The 19,380-nt window shown below is 38.3% G+C and overlaps 1 protein-coding gene across 3 annotated transcripts in view; it reads right to left on the bottom strand.

Annotated features, from left to right (window-relative positions):
• The window catches only part of glra2 (glycine receptor, alpha 2), a 35,974-nt gene extending 17,777 nt beyond the window's left edge, over nucleotides 1-18,197 (bottom strand). Inside the window, exons 1-3 of one of the 3 annotated variants that reach the window (XM_061971408.2) lie at nucleotides 17,895-18,197; nucleotides 16,244-16,365; nucleotides 4,435-4,502 (exon numbers count right to left, since the gene is read on the bottom strand). In XM_061971408.2, coding sequence (XP_061827392.1) covers nucleotides 4,435-4,502; nucleotides 16,244-16,365; nucleotides 17,895-17,962 — 258 coding nt within the window. In that variant the 5' untranslated portion in view covers nucleotides 17,963-18,197. Of the gene's footprint in view, nucleotides 1-4,434; nucleotides 4,503-4,575; nucleotides 4,604-16,243; nucleotides 16,366-17,894 lie in introns of those variants that run through there. The other 2 variants (XM_072914471.1, XM_061971410.2) reach the window with 2 other exon arrangements.
• Nucleotides 18,198-19,380: the final 1,183 nt, after the last annotated feature.

The raw sequence follows: 19,380 nt of genomic DNA, 5'->3' as shown, positions 1-19,380 counted from the left end.
GAGTACCACAGTAAGGACCATGGCTAAGAAACAGATATTTCTGGACGACCCTCTAGGGCACATTAAGTCCTTTATATTTTTATCAGTTACTAATTGTTTTTCGTAATGTGATTTGTTGTTGTTGCTGTGGTTTGTTTACTTCAGATGCAGTCATTTGTTTAACGTCTTTAGTTACACTAGGTGTTCCTCAAGGTTCCATTTTAGGTCCTGTCTTTTTAATCATTTGGGATATTCTATTGATGGCTAGCGAGTTCAGTTAAAAAAACTTGTGAGGGAGTTACATTTTTGCAGCGGATTCTTAAAAATACTGGTGTGCTGCCATAGATATGATCTCAAACTTTTTTGCAGAAGGTCCTTAAAAACAGCAGAGCGCTTCTGTAACGTTGATAAAATAAATAAACCAAAATCAAATTCCTACTGTAGAGGACGCCGATTTTTCGGAATATACAAAATAAGACTAATAGTGAAGAGAGAAGTCTGGCCCCTCCGGTTCTTAGATTTCTGGAAATGTGGGCCCCAAATCAACTTAGTTGGATATCCCTGCTCCATAACGACTACTCTAAAGTATATCCAAGTTGCATTTTTACAGTATTGCCCCTACGCTGTAAAAAAAAAAAAAAAAAATCAGTAAATACCAATAGCATGAGTCACTTCGCGGGAGACTTCAACAATGCATCTTTTTTTATTTGACACTTTGGATATGAAGAAAGCACGAAACAAAGTCTCACATGCTAACATTCCATCACAACAGCGACAACACATGAACAACAAACACAAGCAGCCCTTATATACATATATAATATGTGTGCATATATATATATATATATATATATATATTAGTAATTATACGGGGAAGGACAAACACAAATGAATCTGCATCATGTATTAGTGTTTGGCAAATATTTTATACAATTTTTAAGTGGCGGGGCAGCAACTTTTCTCATTAACTGCAATCATGTAGGAATAATAGAAAGCAAGCGATGTGTTTATTAGATACGGCGAGCCGCTCGGAGCAATCCGTGTGTCACCCACCATGACGAGCTATTATGTCGTTTGACATTTCATCAGCATGTTGGCGCCTGCGTATGTTTACACCCGTGTCTAAATCCATGTAATTGCCAGCCCAGGCGCAAATCAACATCTTCTATTCCAACGATCTAAGTGGTAATTATCAGCTATTATGACGCCTTTGATAGTTGCGTTGCAGAGCAGCCTCACAGGGGTTTTGTTTTTGTATTTTTATCCCCTTAGCAGCGGTATTTTAGCAATGTCAGCGCTTTTGAAGGCTAAAAAAGCCCTCCCCAACCCCCCGCTGTTATTGGTTAAATTTTAGCTGATTTACCAGCTGGGATTGACTGTATGAATTATTAACTTGGATTAATACAAAGAAGTGAGAGCTGAAAGCAAAATGTTTCATTTATATTCTCTGCATGATCTACCATTAGAGTCTTGTAATGGCCAGAAAAATAAGAATTTTTTAACAACAATTTTAACATTTAACGGTCATAAGTGTAAAACTAAGTTGACCACTGTTACTATTGATACAAAATCAATGTATCATTAGGGATGTGAATCTTTCAGCGACTCACATTCCAATTCGATTACGATTCTTGCAGTGACCATTGGATTCAGTTTTGGTTCAACACGATTCTCCATTCAAATCAACTCTCGCAATACTTGTTCATTATTTGGTATAAAAAATTATAATAAACCTTTTTAAAACAGGTTACAGGTTACAAAACCCCCTCTTGGCTGCTGACGTATACGTGCAGTAAGTAAGCTTGTTAGTTAAAAATCGATTTGTAAATGGAATTAATGATAATCTTGTTGATATTAAAATTAGGTTTTTTTCAGCATCTTTATGCATCACTGATGTGCCTCATCTCATTCTTGTCATACAAGTGTGAAAATAAACACTGTTAATAGGAAAACATAAGAAAAATACAAAACCCTACCTTAACTTGAATAATCCTGTAATAATTTCTTTGGTAAAATTAGAACTTTATTTTCATACAAATATACCAATATTTTGGTACCGGTGCCAAAATGTATTTTGATACTTTTCTAAATAAAGGGGACCACAAAAAATTGCATTATAAAATCTTAGGGTATATATGTTTCTTATTGCAAGTTTGTCCTTAAATAAAATTGTGAACATACAAGAAAACGTGTCTTTTATTAGTAAGTAAACAAACAAAGGCTCCTAATTTAGTCTGCTGACATATGCAGTAACATATTGTGTCATTTTCCATTCTATTATTTTGTCAAAATTATTAAGGACAAGTGGTAGAAAATGAAGTATTAATCTACTTGTTCATTTACTGTTAATATCTGCTTACTTTCTCTTTTAACATGTTCTATCTACACTTCTATTAAAATGTATTAATCACTTATTCTTCTGTTGTTTGATACTTTACATTAGTTTTGGATGATATTACACATTTGGGTATCATTCAGATACCAAGTCGTTACAGGATCATACGTTGATCATATTCAAAGTTCTCGTGTCCAGGGACATATTTCCTGAGTTTATAAACACAATTTACATTTTTTAAAAACGAAAGAAGATTTTGTGATGCTAAAAAATATAGATGTAATCATAGTAGTATTGACTAGATACGCTCCTGTACTTGGTATCATTACAGTCAGGGCCGGCCCGTGGCATAGGCCGTATAGGCAAATGCTAAGGGCGCCGTCCATCAGGGGGCGCCACGCCAGTGCCACAAATGTTGGAGAAAAAAAAAAGAAAAAAAAAGTTGGTATTATTATTTCTAAATACAAAAAATAATCCCACGTTAATTAAAATGCAAAGTAAAGCCTATTTAATAGAAATATTATTTGTTACAACATTACGCCCCCCCCCCCCACCCCCCCTCTCCCCCGCAGGGTGCGCCCCCTCCCTTCCCGTATCATGACTCTTTTTGGACGTCACCACATCAAAAAATCAACACAAGATGTCAAAACGGTCAAAACTGTCAGGTGCCCAGGGAAGAAAAAAGAGAAAAGAAGAGGAGTAGAAACGAGAAAAGACAGAGGTAGCAGGTAGGTAACGTTAGCCTACATGAAATTATTTGTCTGTTACAGAATGTGATAGTAACCTGGCTTTTTAGCATTAAGCTAATGTTACATGATTCGGCAATTGCTAATCAATAAATAGCTAGTTCTGTTTTAACGTCGGGTTAATATTGTGGAGGGGGCTAAATTGTTATGGAAAATAATAATGTAACGTTAGGTAATTACAGTACTCACCTTACATTCCTCAGGGACATTTGTATTAGATCTTTTAAGCAGGTGTTTTTTGTTTACATTGTTATTGCCTTCTGGTTAGCTAATGTTTGCCCTGCAGGTAATAGTCACTTGTCCACCCCTTTATATATTAGGTATAGTTGTAAGTAAAAAAAAAAAGGTCAAAGACAAAGCTATTCGGTTTCTTGTGAGTATATACACTTCACTGCCGATGTGGGGGGGCGCCACCTAAAATCTTGCCTAGGGCGCCAGATTGGTTAGGGCCGGGCCTGATTACAGTGGATGTTAGGTGTAGATCCACCAATGGTGTTTGTTTACATTGTGATGCCGGTGAGCTACGGTGTGTAGTGAAACATTTTTAGCTATTTCTCGTCCTGCAGGGATGATACTTGTTAAGTCAGCGTCTGAAATCCCTTGCTCGGATCCCCCGACCCACTATGCAAAGGGTAATTAGGACACCGCTACCTTCACGGGAAGGCACACAATTTAGGGATAGGGCTAAAAAGTAGGACGATGGGGTGTATTGGGACTGGCTGAAAAACTGTTCTCGTAAAATTATGAGTTTTACTTGTAAAGTTACAACTTTATTCTCATAAAAGTTATATCCCCCCTAATCTCATAAAAAAAAAGTATTTTTCTTATGTTAAAACCCTATTCTGTCGACATTATGACTTCATTCTGGTTTTATTATGGCTTTATTCTTTTATAATTAAGATGTTTTTTCCTCTCCAGTAATATTATGAGTATTATTGTAATAAAAAAGTATTTAAGCAAGCAATATTCTCTGCATGTTCCAAAAACATACTGTTTTATTAGCAAAAAAAAAAAAAACTCCGGAAACTACAATGGAACCTCTAAGGTTGAACATAAAGTGATAAAGTAATCTGATTTATTCCAAATTCAGCGGATATTTGAACATTTACCTGGCATACAAGTGTAAAAATGGGTTAAACTCTGGTAATAGGAAGCTCTCAACACAAGAAAACCACTGTACATCTAATAACGAAGGTGTTATGTGACGCATTTTAAAGCTCGCTGAACTGATGTCTTGTGTGATACCTTAACATTTTGTATGATGCCATTGGGAATTGTTACAAAATCACGACAAAAAAGAAAAAAACGCTCAATTTATGTATAACAAAGAAACATGATGAAGATTCATTCAGTCATTCTGAGCCCTGAACTCACCATTGTAGTTTCTGCTATAGAACCAAAGCTGTTGATAAATATGTTGCAGGTAACATTAACAGGCGGACCTGCAGGTTGAGGGACAAGACAGCACATTCACATGTTTGCACAGAAAAGCAGGCACAATGCCGGAGGACTCACCATGGTCGTCTCCGTGACCGAGCCAAAACTGTTGATAAAAATATTGCAAGTAACGTTTACGGGGGGACCTGTGGAATGGAATGACTGATGTTTGGGTGTGTTGGTTTCCTTCCTGTTTGGCCACATTGATTTAATGAGACCTGCTTCCCAAATCCTGCCTTTACTGGGATAACTCAAATGCATGGTTGTGGTAGTAGATGTCCACAACGTATCCCATTTGACATATCCTGTACCGTAAGTGGATGACAGCACAATCAGATTGGAGTTACTCTACCTAGTAGTAAAGTTGCTGCACACCGCAAAAAAGAGTTGACTAGTTATAAGATAAAAATTATATATTTTCGGGGGGAAAATACTAAAAACTGGTGAAATCATCTAGGTAAATTTACTTGATGAGACATCCTAAATTAAGTTTTATATATACAGTACAGGCCAAAAGTTTGGACACACCTTCTCATTCAATGGGTTTTCTTTATTTTCATGACTATTTACATTGTAGATTGTCACTGAAGGCATCACAACTATGAATGAACACGTGGAGTTATGTACTTAACAAAAAAAAAGGTGTTTTATATTGTACTTTCTTCAAAATAGCCACCTTTTGCTCAGAAAATTACTGTTTTGCACACTCTTGGCATTCTCTCGATGAGCTTCAAGAGGTAGTCACCTGAAAGGGTTTTCACGTCACAGGTGTCATAGTTTTGATGCCTTCAGTGACAATCTACAATGTAAATCAGGGGTCCCCAAACTACGGCCCGCGGGCCGGATACGGCCCCCCAACGTCCAAAATCCGGCCCGCGGGAAGTCCCAAGTAAAAAAATATATACATATATATATATTTTTTTTTGTACTATTATTTTTTTTAAATTTTTCCTTACTAGTCCATTTTCTACCGTCTCCTAGCCACTCAGGCAAATCATATTGTCTAAAAATGCATTTTACCATCGATAACGTGACATGCAGCAAGTGCCCTCTTTAAGTCAATTAGTGTGCGAGGAATATATATGTATGAATACATATATATACATATATATATATATATATATATATATATATATATATATATATATATATATATATATATATATATATATATATATATATATATATATATGCATACTGTATATACACATATATATACATATATATATATATACACATATACATATATATACATACACATATACATGGACATATACATATATATATATATATATATATATATACATGGACATATACATATATACACACACATATATACACATTTATGTATACATATACATATATACACACACACACACACATTTACATATAATATATATATATGTGTATATACAGGTAAAAGCCAGTAAATTAGAATATTTTGAAAAACTTGATTTATTTCAGTAATTGCATTCAAAAGGTGTAACTTGTACATTATATTTATTCATTGCACACAGACTGATGCATTCAAATGTTTATTCATTTAATTTTGATGATTTGAAGTGGCAACAAATGAAAATCCAAAATTCCGTGTGTCACAAAATTAGAATATTGTGTAAGGGTTAAATTTTGAAGACACCTGGTGCCACAAACTAATCAGCTGATTAACTCAAAACACCTGCAAAGGGCTTTAAATGGTCTCTCAGTCCAGTTCTGAAGCCTACACAAACATGGGGAAGACTTCAGATTTGACAGCTGTCCAAAAGGCAACCATCGACACATTGCACAAGGAGGGAAAGACACAAAAGGTTATTGCTGAAGAGGCTGGCTGTTCTCAGAGCTCTGTGTCCAAACACATTAATGGAGAGGCAAAGGGAAGGAAAAACTGTGGTCAGAAAAAGTGTACAAGCGATAGGGATCACCGCGCCCTGGTCAAGATTGTGAAAAAAAACCCATTCAAAAATGTGGAGGAGATTCAGAAGGAGTGGACAGCTGCTGGAGTCAGTGCTTCAAGATCCACCACCAAGAGACGCTTGAAAGACATGGGTTTCAACTGCCGCATACCTCGTGTCAAGCCACTGTTGACCAAGAAACAGCGCGAAAAGCGTCTCACCTGGGCTAAGGAAAAAAAGAGCTGGACTGCTGCTGAGTGGTCCAAAGTCACGTTTTCTGATGAAAGCAAATTTTGCATTTCCTTTGGAAATCGAGGTCCCAGAGTCTGGAGGAAGACAGGAGAGGCACAGGATCCACGTTGCCTGAAGTCTAGTGTAAAGTTTCCACCATCAGTGATGGTTTGGGGTGCCATGTCATCTGCTGGTGTCGGTCCACTCTGTTTCCTGAGATCCAGGGTCAACGCAGCCGTCTACCAGCAAGTTTTAGAGCACTTCATGCTTCCTGCTGCTGACCTGCTCTATGGAGATGGAGATTTCAAGTTCCAACAGGACTTGGCGCCTGCACACAGCGCAAAATCTACCCGTGCCTGGTTTACGGACCATGGTATTTCTGTTCTAAATTGGCCCGCCAACTCCCCTGACCTTAGCCCCATAGAAAATCTGTGGGGTATTGTGAAAAGGAAGATGCAGAATGCCAGATCCAAAAACGCAGAAGAGTTGAAGGCCACTATCAGAGCAACCTGGGCTCTCATAACACCTGAGCAGTGCCAGAAACTCATCGACTCCATGCCACGCCGCATTAACGCAGTAATTGAGGCAAAAGGAGCTCCAACCAAGTATTGAGTATTGTACATGCTCATATTTTTCATTTTCATACTTTTCAGTTGGCCAACATTTCTAAAAATCCCTTTTTTGTATTAGCCTTAAGTAATATTCTAATTTTGTGACACACGGAATTTTGGATTTTCATTTGTTGCCACTTCAAATCATCAAAATTAAATGAAATAAACATTTGAATGCATCAGTCTGTGTGCAATGAATAAATATAATGTACAAGTTACACCTTTTGAATGCAATTACTGAAATAAATCAAGTTTTTCAAAATATTCTAATTTACTGGCTTTTACCTGTATATCGCAGCCCCCAGCCAAATTGTTTGGGGACCCCTGATGTAAATAGTCATGAAAATAAAGAAAACACATTGAAATGAGAAGGTGTGTCCAAACGTTTGGCCTGTACTATAAATCTAGACTTTTAAGACCGAAATAAGTATTTCATTCAACTTGCAATTCTTACAAATAAGCATCCTCGAGATGTTGCAGAATCTTTAAACAAGATTGTCTATGTGGGGAAAACCACAATATCTTCTTTGAATAGTTATGATGTGAAGTCAATGACTAAAAACAAATAAATAGCTCTGTAAACTAGGGACATTTCTAGAAATAACATTTTAAATCCTGGCAGGTGGAAAATAATTTGCAGTGTATTCTAATTTAATCATCCTTATTGTTTTAATATAATATAAGGTTGTATGTTTTAGTATTTGATAAGACTTGAAAATAAGTCCCACAATAGTACAAAACCCAAAACCAGTGAAGTTGGCACGGTGTGTAATTCGTAAATAAAAACAGAAAACAATTATTTGCTAATCCTTTTTAACTTATATTCAATTGAATAGACTAAAAAGACGTGATATTTAATGTTCGAACTGAGAAACTTAATTTTTTTGCAAATAATCATTTACTTAGAACACGTTGCAAAAAAGTTGGCACAGGGGCATTTTTACCACTGTGTTACATGGCCTTTCCTTTTAACAACACTCAGTGAACTGAAGAGACCAATTTTTGAAGCTTTTTAGGTGGAATTCGTTCCCATTCTTGCTTGATGTACAGCTTTAGTTGTTCAACAGTCCGGGGTCTCTGTTGTGGTATTTTAGGCTTCATATTGCGCCACACATTTTCAATAGGAGACAGGTCTGGACTACAGGCAGGCCAGTCTAGTACCCGCTCTTTTTTACAGTGAAGACACGCTGTTGTAACACGTGGCTTGGCATTGTCTTGCTACGGTGCTTGGAGGGCAACATGTGTTGCTCCAAAACCTGTATGTACGTTTGTACCTTTCAGCATTAATGGTGCCTTCACAGATGTGTAAGTTACCCATGCCTTGGGCACTGATATACCCCCATACCATCACAGATGCTGGCTTTTGAACTTTGCGCCTATAACAATCCGGATGGTTCTTTTCCTCTTTGTTCCGGAGGACACGACGTCCACAGTTTCCAAAAACTATTTTAAATGTGAACTCGTCAGACCACAGAACTCTTTTACACTTTGCATCAGTCCATTTTTCTGGGTGTTGTTGATAAATGGTGTTCGCTTTGCATAGTAGAGTTTTAACTTTTACTTACAGAAGGTGAAATCCCTAAATTCCTCGCAATAGCTCGTTGAGAAATGTTGTTCTTAATACCAAATACCCAATCATGGCACCCACCTGTTCCCAATTAGCCTGTTTACCTGTGGGATATTCCAACTAAGTGTTTGATGAGCATTCCTCAACTTTCTCAGTCTTTTTTGCGACTTGTGCCTGCTTTTTTGAAACATGTTGCAGGCATCACATTCCAAATGATTTAATATTTGCAGAAAATAACAAAGTTTCCAGTCCGATTGTTAAGTATCTTGTCTTTTCAGTCTATTCAATTGAATATAGGTTGAAAAGGATTTGAATTGTATTCTGTTTTTATTTACAATTTACACAACGTGCCAACTTCACTGGTTTTGGGTTTTGTATATTGGAAGTGTTGTCCAAGACAGTCCTACTGTAGACAGTCTAAAAGTGCTTTTTATAAGCCCTACTTGGAACATACCATTTTGTGTGTCTGTAGCTTTTGTGCTGATGAGCAATCTTTGACCACACCTGTCTCCGACAGTGTGTTTTTCCCAGAAACGCTATTGTGCACTTTTTACATATACATTGTAACTCTGCAAATACGTTGTTTTGATAGATGCTATATATCGCATACAGCAACGTAACATTAATGAGTGCGAACAGGAGGGCACAAATGTTAGCAACACTAGCATAGCTACAGTCGCGATCAAAAGTTTACATACACTTGTAAAGAACATAATGTCATGGCTGTCTTGAGTTTCCAATCATTTCCAGAACTCTTATTTTTTTTGTGATAGAATGATTGGAGCACATACTTGTTGGTCACAAAAAACATTCTTGAAGTTTGGTTCTTTTATGAATTTATTATGGGTCTACTGAAAATGTAACCAAATCTGCTGGGTCAAAAGTATACATACAGCAATGTTAATATTTGGTTACATTTCCTTTGGCAAGTTTCACTGCAATAAGGTGCTTTTGGTAGCCATCCACAAGCTTCTGGTTGAATTTTTGACCACTCCTCTTGAAAAAATTGGTGCACTTCAGCTATATTTGTTGGTTTTCTGACATGGACTTGTTTCTTCAGCATTGTCCACATGTTTAAGTCAGGGCTTTGGAAAGGCCATTCTAAAACCTTAATTCTAGCCTGATTTAGCCATTCCTTTACCACTTTTGACATGTGTTGGGGTCATTGTCCTGTTGGAACACCCATCTTCGCAAACATATCGCTGGGTATTGTGGCCAAACAGCTCAATTTGTGTTTCATCTGACATCACATGGACAAAGATAAGACCTTCTGGAGGAAAGTTCTGTGGTCAGAAGCTTGTGGATGGCTACCAAAAGTGTCTTATGGCAGTGAAACTTGCCATGGGACATGTAACCAAATATTAACATTGCTGTATGTATACTTTTGACCCAGCAGATTTGGTCACATTTTCAGTAGACCCATAATAAATTCATAAAAGAACCAAACTTCATGAATGTTTTTTGTGACCAAATGTGTTCCTATCACTCTATCACAAAAAAATAAGAGTTGTAGAAAGTATTGGAAACTCAAGACAACCATGACATTATGTTCTTTACAAGTGTATGTCAACTTTTGCATGCTAGCTAGAATGATAACATTATGCTTATATTTTAAACAGCAATATCCTGCTAGATTAACCTCATGAAAAAAAAAAGAGATCATACAGCTTACAGCTTTACAGCTAACACATCTGTAGCTGACTGATGGATACAGTAGCTGGCAGAGCTCCGGGCTTTTTTTTTAAAGATGTGTAGCGAATACTTTTTTTGTTTTTTTTGTTTTTGCTTTCCTTCGTATCCCGTCCACGAGGAAGGAGGTTTTTCCACACAGGAGATCATGAAAATCCATAACTTCAAAAGTGACTTTTTGGGTGTCTCTTCTCTCATGATAGAGCAAACCAGTGAGGGAGATGATCGATTTGTCTCATGTCTGGTGCTGATGAACACGCTCTAGGGAAACATACTCCTGTTAGAACTTCATTAAAAAGTCAATTTTGCATAATTGCGGACATTTAAGGCCAATCAATAGGCAGAACTTTGCATACAGCCCTTGTACTGAATCTGTCTTCAATTAATTTATGAATACAAAAAGTGTTTCCACTTACTCTCAAACTTCTAGTCTCAGATCACTTCCTTTCCTACAAAATAAAACCTTGCAAGTTATGCAAGGATGTGCCGTTTTAAGTCCCAGCAAACCTTCACCTCGCATGTGTAAAAAGTGGAGTTGTCAGCCTTCGCCGTGCCCTTTTCCCTCTGCTTTCTTCATCAATATTGCACCGGGCGCTGTATTAATATTTGCCTCGCTTTGTTGTCAGCTGACTAACAGGAAAATAAAAGCAGAAACAGCTCGCAACAATGTCAGCGAGGGGAAAATCTAGGTCATCCTGCAGAAAAGCAAGGCATTTGTCAAGGTGTGACGAGCGGGCGTGCTGGTTTTTTGTTGTTGTTGTTGTTTTTTAAAAGCTGAAGTTGCTGAATTGAATTCGATGGAGAGATGTCAACGGCGTATTTGCATTGGTATATATTTAACCAAACTAAGAGATGGACGGAATAAATACGTGAAGGAGTACTAAGGTCACACTAAAACTAAAACAAAAGTTGAAGTTGTAATAAAAAACAGTCGTAAAAACATTTTCAAAATAAATGTCATCTGATCTTTTTAATGTTACAGAAACTATAACGACCATATTCCCCAGGTAAAAATGTGTTTTGACCCCCCCCCCAGTAACACTACACCTACACTATCATACAATATTATGACTTTACTCAGTTTTTTGGGGAATTTTTAGGAAGTTTTTCTCGAAATGCAATGTGTTCTATATTATGACTATTTTCATAGACTTGTTGCTTTTACTTGCAGTATTACAGCCATAGTACATACAATTTTCTTCTTAGCCAATATCATGCTTTTTTTTGTAAATTACTACATTTTGTATTTACTGTATTATAGGTATGTAACGATTGATCGATATAGTGGGGAGTTCGATTCACATTCCTAAATTTCAAGTATATTGATCTGTGCTCCGCAAGCCATGTGCGTTGCTGTTGCATGCGCCGTTTACGAGTATTGTGTTTTTCCCGTCTTTATTAAAATATAACGATAGATGTCAACATTGTGTATGTGCTGAAAACTTAATTAAGTATGTCAAACAAACCTTGAACGAAGTGGTCCCTCGTGCATTCTTCTGCTCTGCTCACTTCTACTGGCGTGTGTGTGGTACTTTTGTCGTCTTCTTTCATAAAATATTGCACTCTTTTGCCCTTTTTGATTTACTCTTGAGAAACTCTGAAGAAACAAGCTCAGTGGTCTTGTGGTTAGAGTGGGAGGTCGTGAGCCAAAGACTACAAAAAATGGGACCCATTGCCTCCCTGCTTGGCACTCAGCATCAAGGGTTGGAATTGAGGGTTAAGTCACCAAAATGACTCCCGAGCGCGGCGCACGCTGCTGCTCACTGCTCCTCTCACCTCCCAGGGGGTGAACATGGGATGGGTCAAATGCAGAGGACGAATTTCACCACACCTAGTGTATGTGTGACCATCGTTAGGACTTTAACTTTTAACTTTTATCCTTTTCACGATTTAAAAGGTTCATTCAGCCCAAAACAATGCAAGCATAGGGACTTTTTCTCGGAGAAAGGCTAAATGGCGCCTCGTACCCATTGAGAACAGACGCTGGCTTGACCACCACGCATATTTAATGAAACGGACATGATGCAATATGACAATTTAAGTCTCACAATGTTCGTTTATGTGTTTTTCCCCCTCATTATATTATGACTTTTTTGTGAAATGTTACCTTTTTTTTTGTAATTTTACTTAAAACATTAAATGCCCCACCACGCCCCTGTACATGTATTTAAGAAATACAACATATTTCAAGTTTTTCCCCTTGTTATAAAAATATTGTTAAAGCTTTCCAGTAATCTGAAAAGAAAAAAAAAAAGTCTGAATTTCCCTTTGGGGATTAATAAAGTATTTCTGATTATGATTATGACTGTTTTTTTCTTCGTATTGTTTTCATTTATTTCATTCAATGTTTCAATCAATCAATGTTTATTTATATAGCCCTAAATCACAAATGTCTCAAAGGGCTGCACAAGCCACAACGACATTTCATTGTGGTCCTATGCTTTTCCTCCCCAATAACTGCCGACGACTGACTATAAATTGGTAAGTAAACATGTCCCTTTCCAGACCTCTTCACTCCCAACAACATTGCAAGCCCTCCACCGCCTACAAACAAAAAACAGCCCACATCCGGGCCCACCTGAGCCAGTTTAAAGCAAGCCAAGCCTCTCCTTATGTTATGCAGTGACAGATGCTGTTTGTGTGTTTGCAGCATCCCCGCATGTGCAGCACCACAACACACAAGAAGCCTGCAGCCTTGCCACGGGGGCACCATCCATCACTTGGACTTGTCAGGGTGACACCCCCATGCCTGCTGCGAGCACTTATAAAGACTTCTGGAAGCACTGTGGTATTTACACACCATCTTTTTATTTATTTGTATCTGTGATAATGGAATGGTGTGTTGTGGGGTGGGGTGGGGGTGCGGGTGGGGTGGTGCAATGTTTGGATGAAAGGGTATGGACAATTTATTAGGCACACCCGCCCAACATAATCATAATAATTTGACCATGCATTTATTATTGCAGTGGATTAGAGCTGCACTGTTTGTAATATGCTGAATCTACAAAACCCAAAACCGGCGAAGTTGGCACTTTGCGGAATTCGTATATAACAACAGAATACAATGATTTGCAAATCCTTTTTAACTTACATTCAATTGAATAGACAAGATATTTACTGTTTGAACTGCAAAACTTGGTTTTTTTTTGCAAATAATCATTAACTTAGAATTGAATGGCAGCAACACATTGCAAAAAAGTTGGCACAGGGGCATTTTTACCACTGTGTTACATGGTCTTTCCTTTTAACAACACTCAGTAAACGTTTGGGAACTGAGGAGACCAATTTTTGAATCTTTTCAGGTAGAATTATTTCCCATTCTTGCTTGGTATACAGCTTAAGTTGTTCAACTGTCAGTTGTGGTAATTTAGGATTCACATTGCGCCACACATTTTCAATGAGAGACAGGTCTGGACTACAGGTAGGCCAGTCTAGTACCCGCGCTTTTTTACTATGAAGCCACGCTGTTGTAACACGTGCCTTAGCATTGTCTTGCTGAAATAAGCAGGGGCGTCCATTAAAACGTTGCTTGGATGGCAACATATGTTGCTCCAAAACCTGTATGTACCTTTCAGCATTAATGGTGCCTTCACAGATGTGTAAGTTACCCATGTCTTGGGCACTAATACACCCCCATACCATCACAGATGCTGGCTTTTGAACTTTGCGCCTATAACAATCCGGATGGTTCTTTTCTTCTTTGGTCTGGAGGACACGACGTCCACAGTTTCCAAAAACAATTTAAAATTTGGACTCGTCAGACCACAGAACACTTTTCCACTTTGCATCAGTCCATCTTAGATGGACTGATGAAGTGTTCCTCAGCCCATGTGGTGATATCCTTTACACACTGATGTCACTTTTTAATGCAGTACCGCCTTAGGGATCAAAGGTCCATGTGCAGAGATTTCTCCAGATTCTCTGAACCTTTTGATGATATTACGGACCGTAGATGGTGAAATCCCTAAATTCCTTGCAATTGCTTGTTGAGAAATGTTGTTCTTTAACTGTTTGACAATTTGCTCACGCATTTGTTCACAAAGTAGTGACCCTCGCACCATCCTTGTTTGTGAATGACTGAACATTTCATGGAAGCTGCTTTTATACCCAATCATGGCACCCACCTGTTCCCAATTAGCCTGTTCACCTGTGGGATGTTCCAAATAAGTGTTTGATGAGCATTCCTCAACTTTCTCAGTCTTTTTTGCCACTTGGACCAGCTTTTTTTTAAACATGTTACAGGCATCACATTCCAAATGAGTTAATATATGCATAAAATAACCAAGTTTTCCAGTTTTAACGTTAAGTATCTTTTCTTTGCAGTCTATTCAATTGAATATAGGTTGAAAAGGATTTGCAAATCATTGCATTCTGTTTTTATTTACGATTTACACAACGTGCCAACTTCACTGGTTTTGGGTTTGTACATTACTACAGTGGTACCTCAACTTAAGAGTGTTTTGAGATAAGAACTGTGTTATGCTTTAAGTTACAAGCAAACATTTGAGATACAAACACCCCCACTATTTGTTGGCGTTGCAAATGCCACAGTGAACCCCATAAGAGCCACCCAAAACATCTGGTCTTACTTGCTAGCATTCTCTTATAGCAAGAGATCGACATAACTTTGTTTTCCAAGCATGTGAAGGAAGAAAGTGAGCGCGAAGGACGGCGCTGAGAAGAAGAAGTAGATGACAGTCATCAAATTGAAGAAATAAATCATTAATAACATGACCTGGCGAAGCAGTTTGAGCGTATCACTACTCGCCCGCAACGTACTGAAGCATAATTAACCCAATACCAGCCAAGAATGTTAAAATAATACCCAAACGAAAAATATGGAAAAGCTGCTGATGGTGTGTTTGACGGAGAAGCAGCTTGAAGGAGATACCATAAAAGTCTACTCCCCAAGGTAAATGCGGAAAATGTTCACATTACTTCATAAAACTACTGTAGTTGTTTGTAATACATGCTATTGAGGCCGGCGTGGCGGAGTTGGAAGAGTGGCTGTGCCGGCAACCTGAGGGTTCCTGGTTCGATCCCCACCTTCTACCAACCTCGTCACGTCCGCTGTGTCCTTGAGCAAGACACTTCACCCTTGCTCCCGATGGGTCGTGGTTAGAGCCTTGCATGGCAGCTCCTGCCATCAGTGTGTGAATGTGTGTGTGAATGGGTGAATGTGGAAATAGTGTCAAAGCGCTTTGAGTACCTTGAAGGTAGAAAAGCGCTATACAAGTATAACCCATTTACCATTGTATTGTTTTTTTTTATACAATGTTGATTGTCTAAAAGTTAGTTTTTTCTTCTTAAAAGGCACGTTACATGTTAAAATTGTGCTGTTTTGGGCGGGCCAAGCACCAGTTAAATGGATTTCAACGTGAAATCTTTTGAATCAAGAGCGCCGTCACAGAACAAAACTAGTAAGTTGAGGTACTACTGTACAATAATACCATGTTGGTAAATCTATGTAATGTCTTTCTAGCAGTTTGCAATCCACGGCAAACTACAACCATTTGTGTGCACGATTCTCATGATTTACTTACCTTTTTGCATGTTGTTACCATCCACAGTGTAAAGTTCAACAGTTGTCAAAAGTATTGTTCAACAAAACCTCTCATTACCCTTTTGAGGGCAGATTTATATTTCAAACAGCTTTCGCTGGAACTATTGGTTGACACATGTTTTCAATGACCAGATAACTATTACTTAACAGTGAATGTCAAATAAATCAACGTGATACGCAGTTGAATGCAAACCTTTAAAATTGGGTCGTATTCGCGCGTCGTACCCTGACGTCCGACCCATTAGTGAGTCCAGAAAGTCCGATGGAGACATGTTGGTGGAGGACCTGGGGTCGTGCTCCTTGGCGCCCACAAGCCTGCAACACATGCACGCCGAGGGGAATAGGAGTCACAACACAAGCATACTGTTCAGTTCAGTTTCAGTTTCAGTTTATTTCGAACATGCATACGATACAATGTAATTCATCACACATTTCCAGTTGTTTCATTACAGCACGTCTGAAAAGGAGTAGGAAGAAGCAGAGCTTATTTAATCCTACCCTTTTTAATACCATAGCAATTTTATCCAATTTCCTTGTTCTCTGTAACAGAACAGTAAACAAATAATTAATATACCATACTAAGCAAACAAATATTAAATACATAAATAATATTTGTCTCAATAAAACAAACAAACAAAAAAAAGTGTTTAAGACAAGGGTGTCAAACTCATTTTAGATCGGGGGCCACATGGAGAAAAATCTACTCCCAAGTGGGCCAGAGTGGTAAAATCCCGGCACGATAACTTAAAAATAAAGACAACTTCAGATTGTTTTCTTTGTTTAAAAATAGAACAAGCACGTTCTGAAATAGTACAAATCATAATGTTGTTGGGTTTTTTTTACACTTACATGTTGCGGTTAATAGTATTCTGTCTTTATTTGTCGTTATGTGAAGTGAATTATATTTGTATAGCGCTTTTTCTCTAGTGACTCAAAGCGCTTTACATAGTGAAACCCAATATCTAAGTTCCATTTAAACATGTGTGGGTGGCACTGGGAGCAGGTGGGTAAAGTGTCTTGCCCAAGGACACAACAGCAGTGACCAGGATGGCGGAAGCGGGGATCGAACCTGCAACCCTCAAGTTGCTGGCACGGCCACTCTACCAACCGAGCTATACCGCCCCTTATGTATATTTTCTGAATAAATAATGTCATAATGTTCATCAGTCAGCTCGTTGGTGTTAATTTTCAATCTGTCAAGATAAAAAAATGATATCAAAATCAATTTACAGGATGTTATTTATGTAGTTTGATCATTTTCCTCGACTGATGTACTAACATCTTGTGGTTTATTTTGTACATATGTAGCATCATCTACAACGATACACAGAATTGATATTGCGATATCCAGTTGACACATTTAGAACAGCTGTTTCTTTCATTCAAAAATATGAGGTTCATCTTTATACTTAGCAAACTCATTCTGCGGGCCGATAAAACCTGTTCGCGGGCCTGATCCGGCCCTCGGGCCGTACGTTTGACGTTCATCATAATTCTTGTTCTGTGTACTTTGTGAACACTTGTAGTTTGAACAGTCTCTTAAACTGAATCATATTGCTGCTTTGTTTGATTTCTTTGGTTGATCCGTTCCATAATTTGAATTCCACATACTGATATGCTAAATGTTTAAAGTGTTGTACGAGCATACAAATGTTTTAAATTAGATTTTCCTCTAAGGTTATATGTCTCCTCTTTTGTTGAGAAGAATTGTTGCACATTGTTGTATTTCTATTACGACGTGGGCGGGTGGGATATCGTGCGTTATTGCGCATTACGCACGATGCGATGTCGTTTCACGTACGGTCCATATGATCGGATTCGGACAGTCGTCTGCGTGTACGCACCTGAAGTTGTTCGTCTCCATGAAACACGCAAGCAAAGCTCCCCAAATCACCACGAAGGAGCGATGCATTCCGGGCGCCGTTGGCTGTTTGCGCTCACTTTTGTACTTTCACTTCTTCCATCTGTCAGTCGTCACCCAAAAATACATCTCGCTTCTGTATGGCACACTGCACAACATAGTTTAGTTGTAGCCCAACTCTTAAAAAAAACAACCCCACACACAATGATGGATAAAAGGAAAAAGGTGGCTTAAAAAACTCAAAAAGGATTAAAAAAAACAAAACACCTTCCTCTCCAGTCTCCAGGAGGAGGTTGGATGAGCGGCCACGGTGGAGGAATGGGTGAGTAACGCCTCTCTCTCCTTTGGGCGCTTCGAGAGCTTTTTGGTCCTTTTACGCGCAAGCGCACAAGGGGCGGACGTGCGTTGGGTTCCAATATAATAAGGTAATCTGTAACATAGCGGTGCATGTTACATAATAGGACCTGTCACTTTTGAATAATGCAAATTGTACATGTGGAAATGCAATTTGTTACCTAGGATAATTCAGAAGCACCAGATTAATTACTGGATATTATATTTGACACTTTCCACTTTTGCATGTTTGGTCAGCCTTTAATTGTGTGAACCCCTCTCCCTCCTCCTCAGGAGTGTAAACAAAGGTTGGACCAGCAGAGGCTGCTGGATGGAGAGTATTTGGTACCACGGTTACCCTGGAAACAGATTTCCAGGCATATGATTGGAGATGCTGCAAAGGTTGGCCTCTTCCGAGCGAGACGAGATGAGATGTGAGTGACAGACAAGGAGGAGGAGGTATTCTGCGAGGCTGCACGGGGGGAAGGTGTCTCGGCGAAAGGTCCACTTAGACGCGTTAAGTGTCATTCATAAGTCCGCGACCCAATCCTGTCGGTCACGCTGGTCTGAGTTTTATAGTCATTTTAAAAACTATTTTTTTTCCCAGTCAGGTCCAATTATAATGGGAATATTCTGTTCCAGAATTAAACTATTGCCACCATAAAACCTTTATTAGCTACAGAGACAATTATTTCAGTAATATTTCAACTTCCCTAACTGTCGTACAAGTGTAAAAATAAGTGAATAACTGTTAATAGTCAAACAGAACAATGCTAAAACGCATTCTTAATTAAATGATATATAACAAAGTGTAATGAGATTTGGACCACCTAAATAGAGTTGATGCTACCTGTTCGCCTCATAAACACATAGTAATGCAAACGTACTGTAACTTGTTGTTATGACGCTCTACAGTAGCTGGCAGTGTGTATGGTTACACACCTTATACCAGGGGTTTCAAACTCATTTAATCTCAGGGGCCGCATGGAGGAAAATCTATTCCTAAATGGACCCGAATGGTAAAATCATGGCATGATAACTTAAAATAAAGGCAACTTCAGGTTGTTTTCTTTGTTTAATTTTGGCCAAAAATAGAAGCACATTCTGAAAACGTACAAATCACAAATAATCCTATG

The sequence above is a fragment of the Nerophis lumbriciformis genome, linkage group LG13 (assembly GCF_033978685.3).
Source record: "Nerophis lumbriciformis linkage group LG13, RoL_Nlum_v2.1, whole genome shotgun sequence".
Lineage (NCBI taxonomy): Eukaryota > Metazoa > Chordata > Actinopteri > Syngnathiformes > Syngnathidae > Nerophis > Nerophis lumbriciformis.
This window is presented reverse-complemented; position numbering and strand designations above follow the sequence as displayed.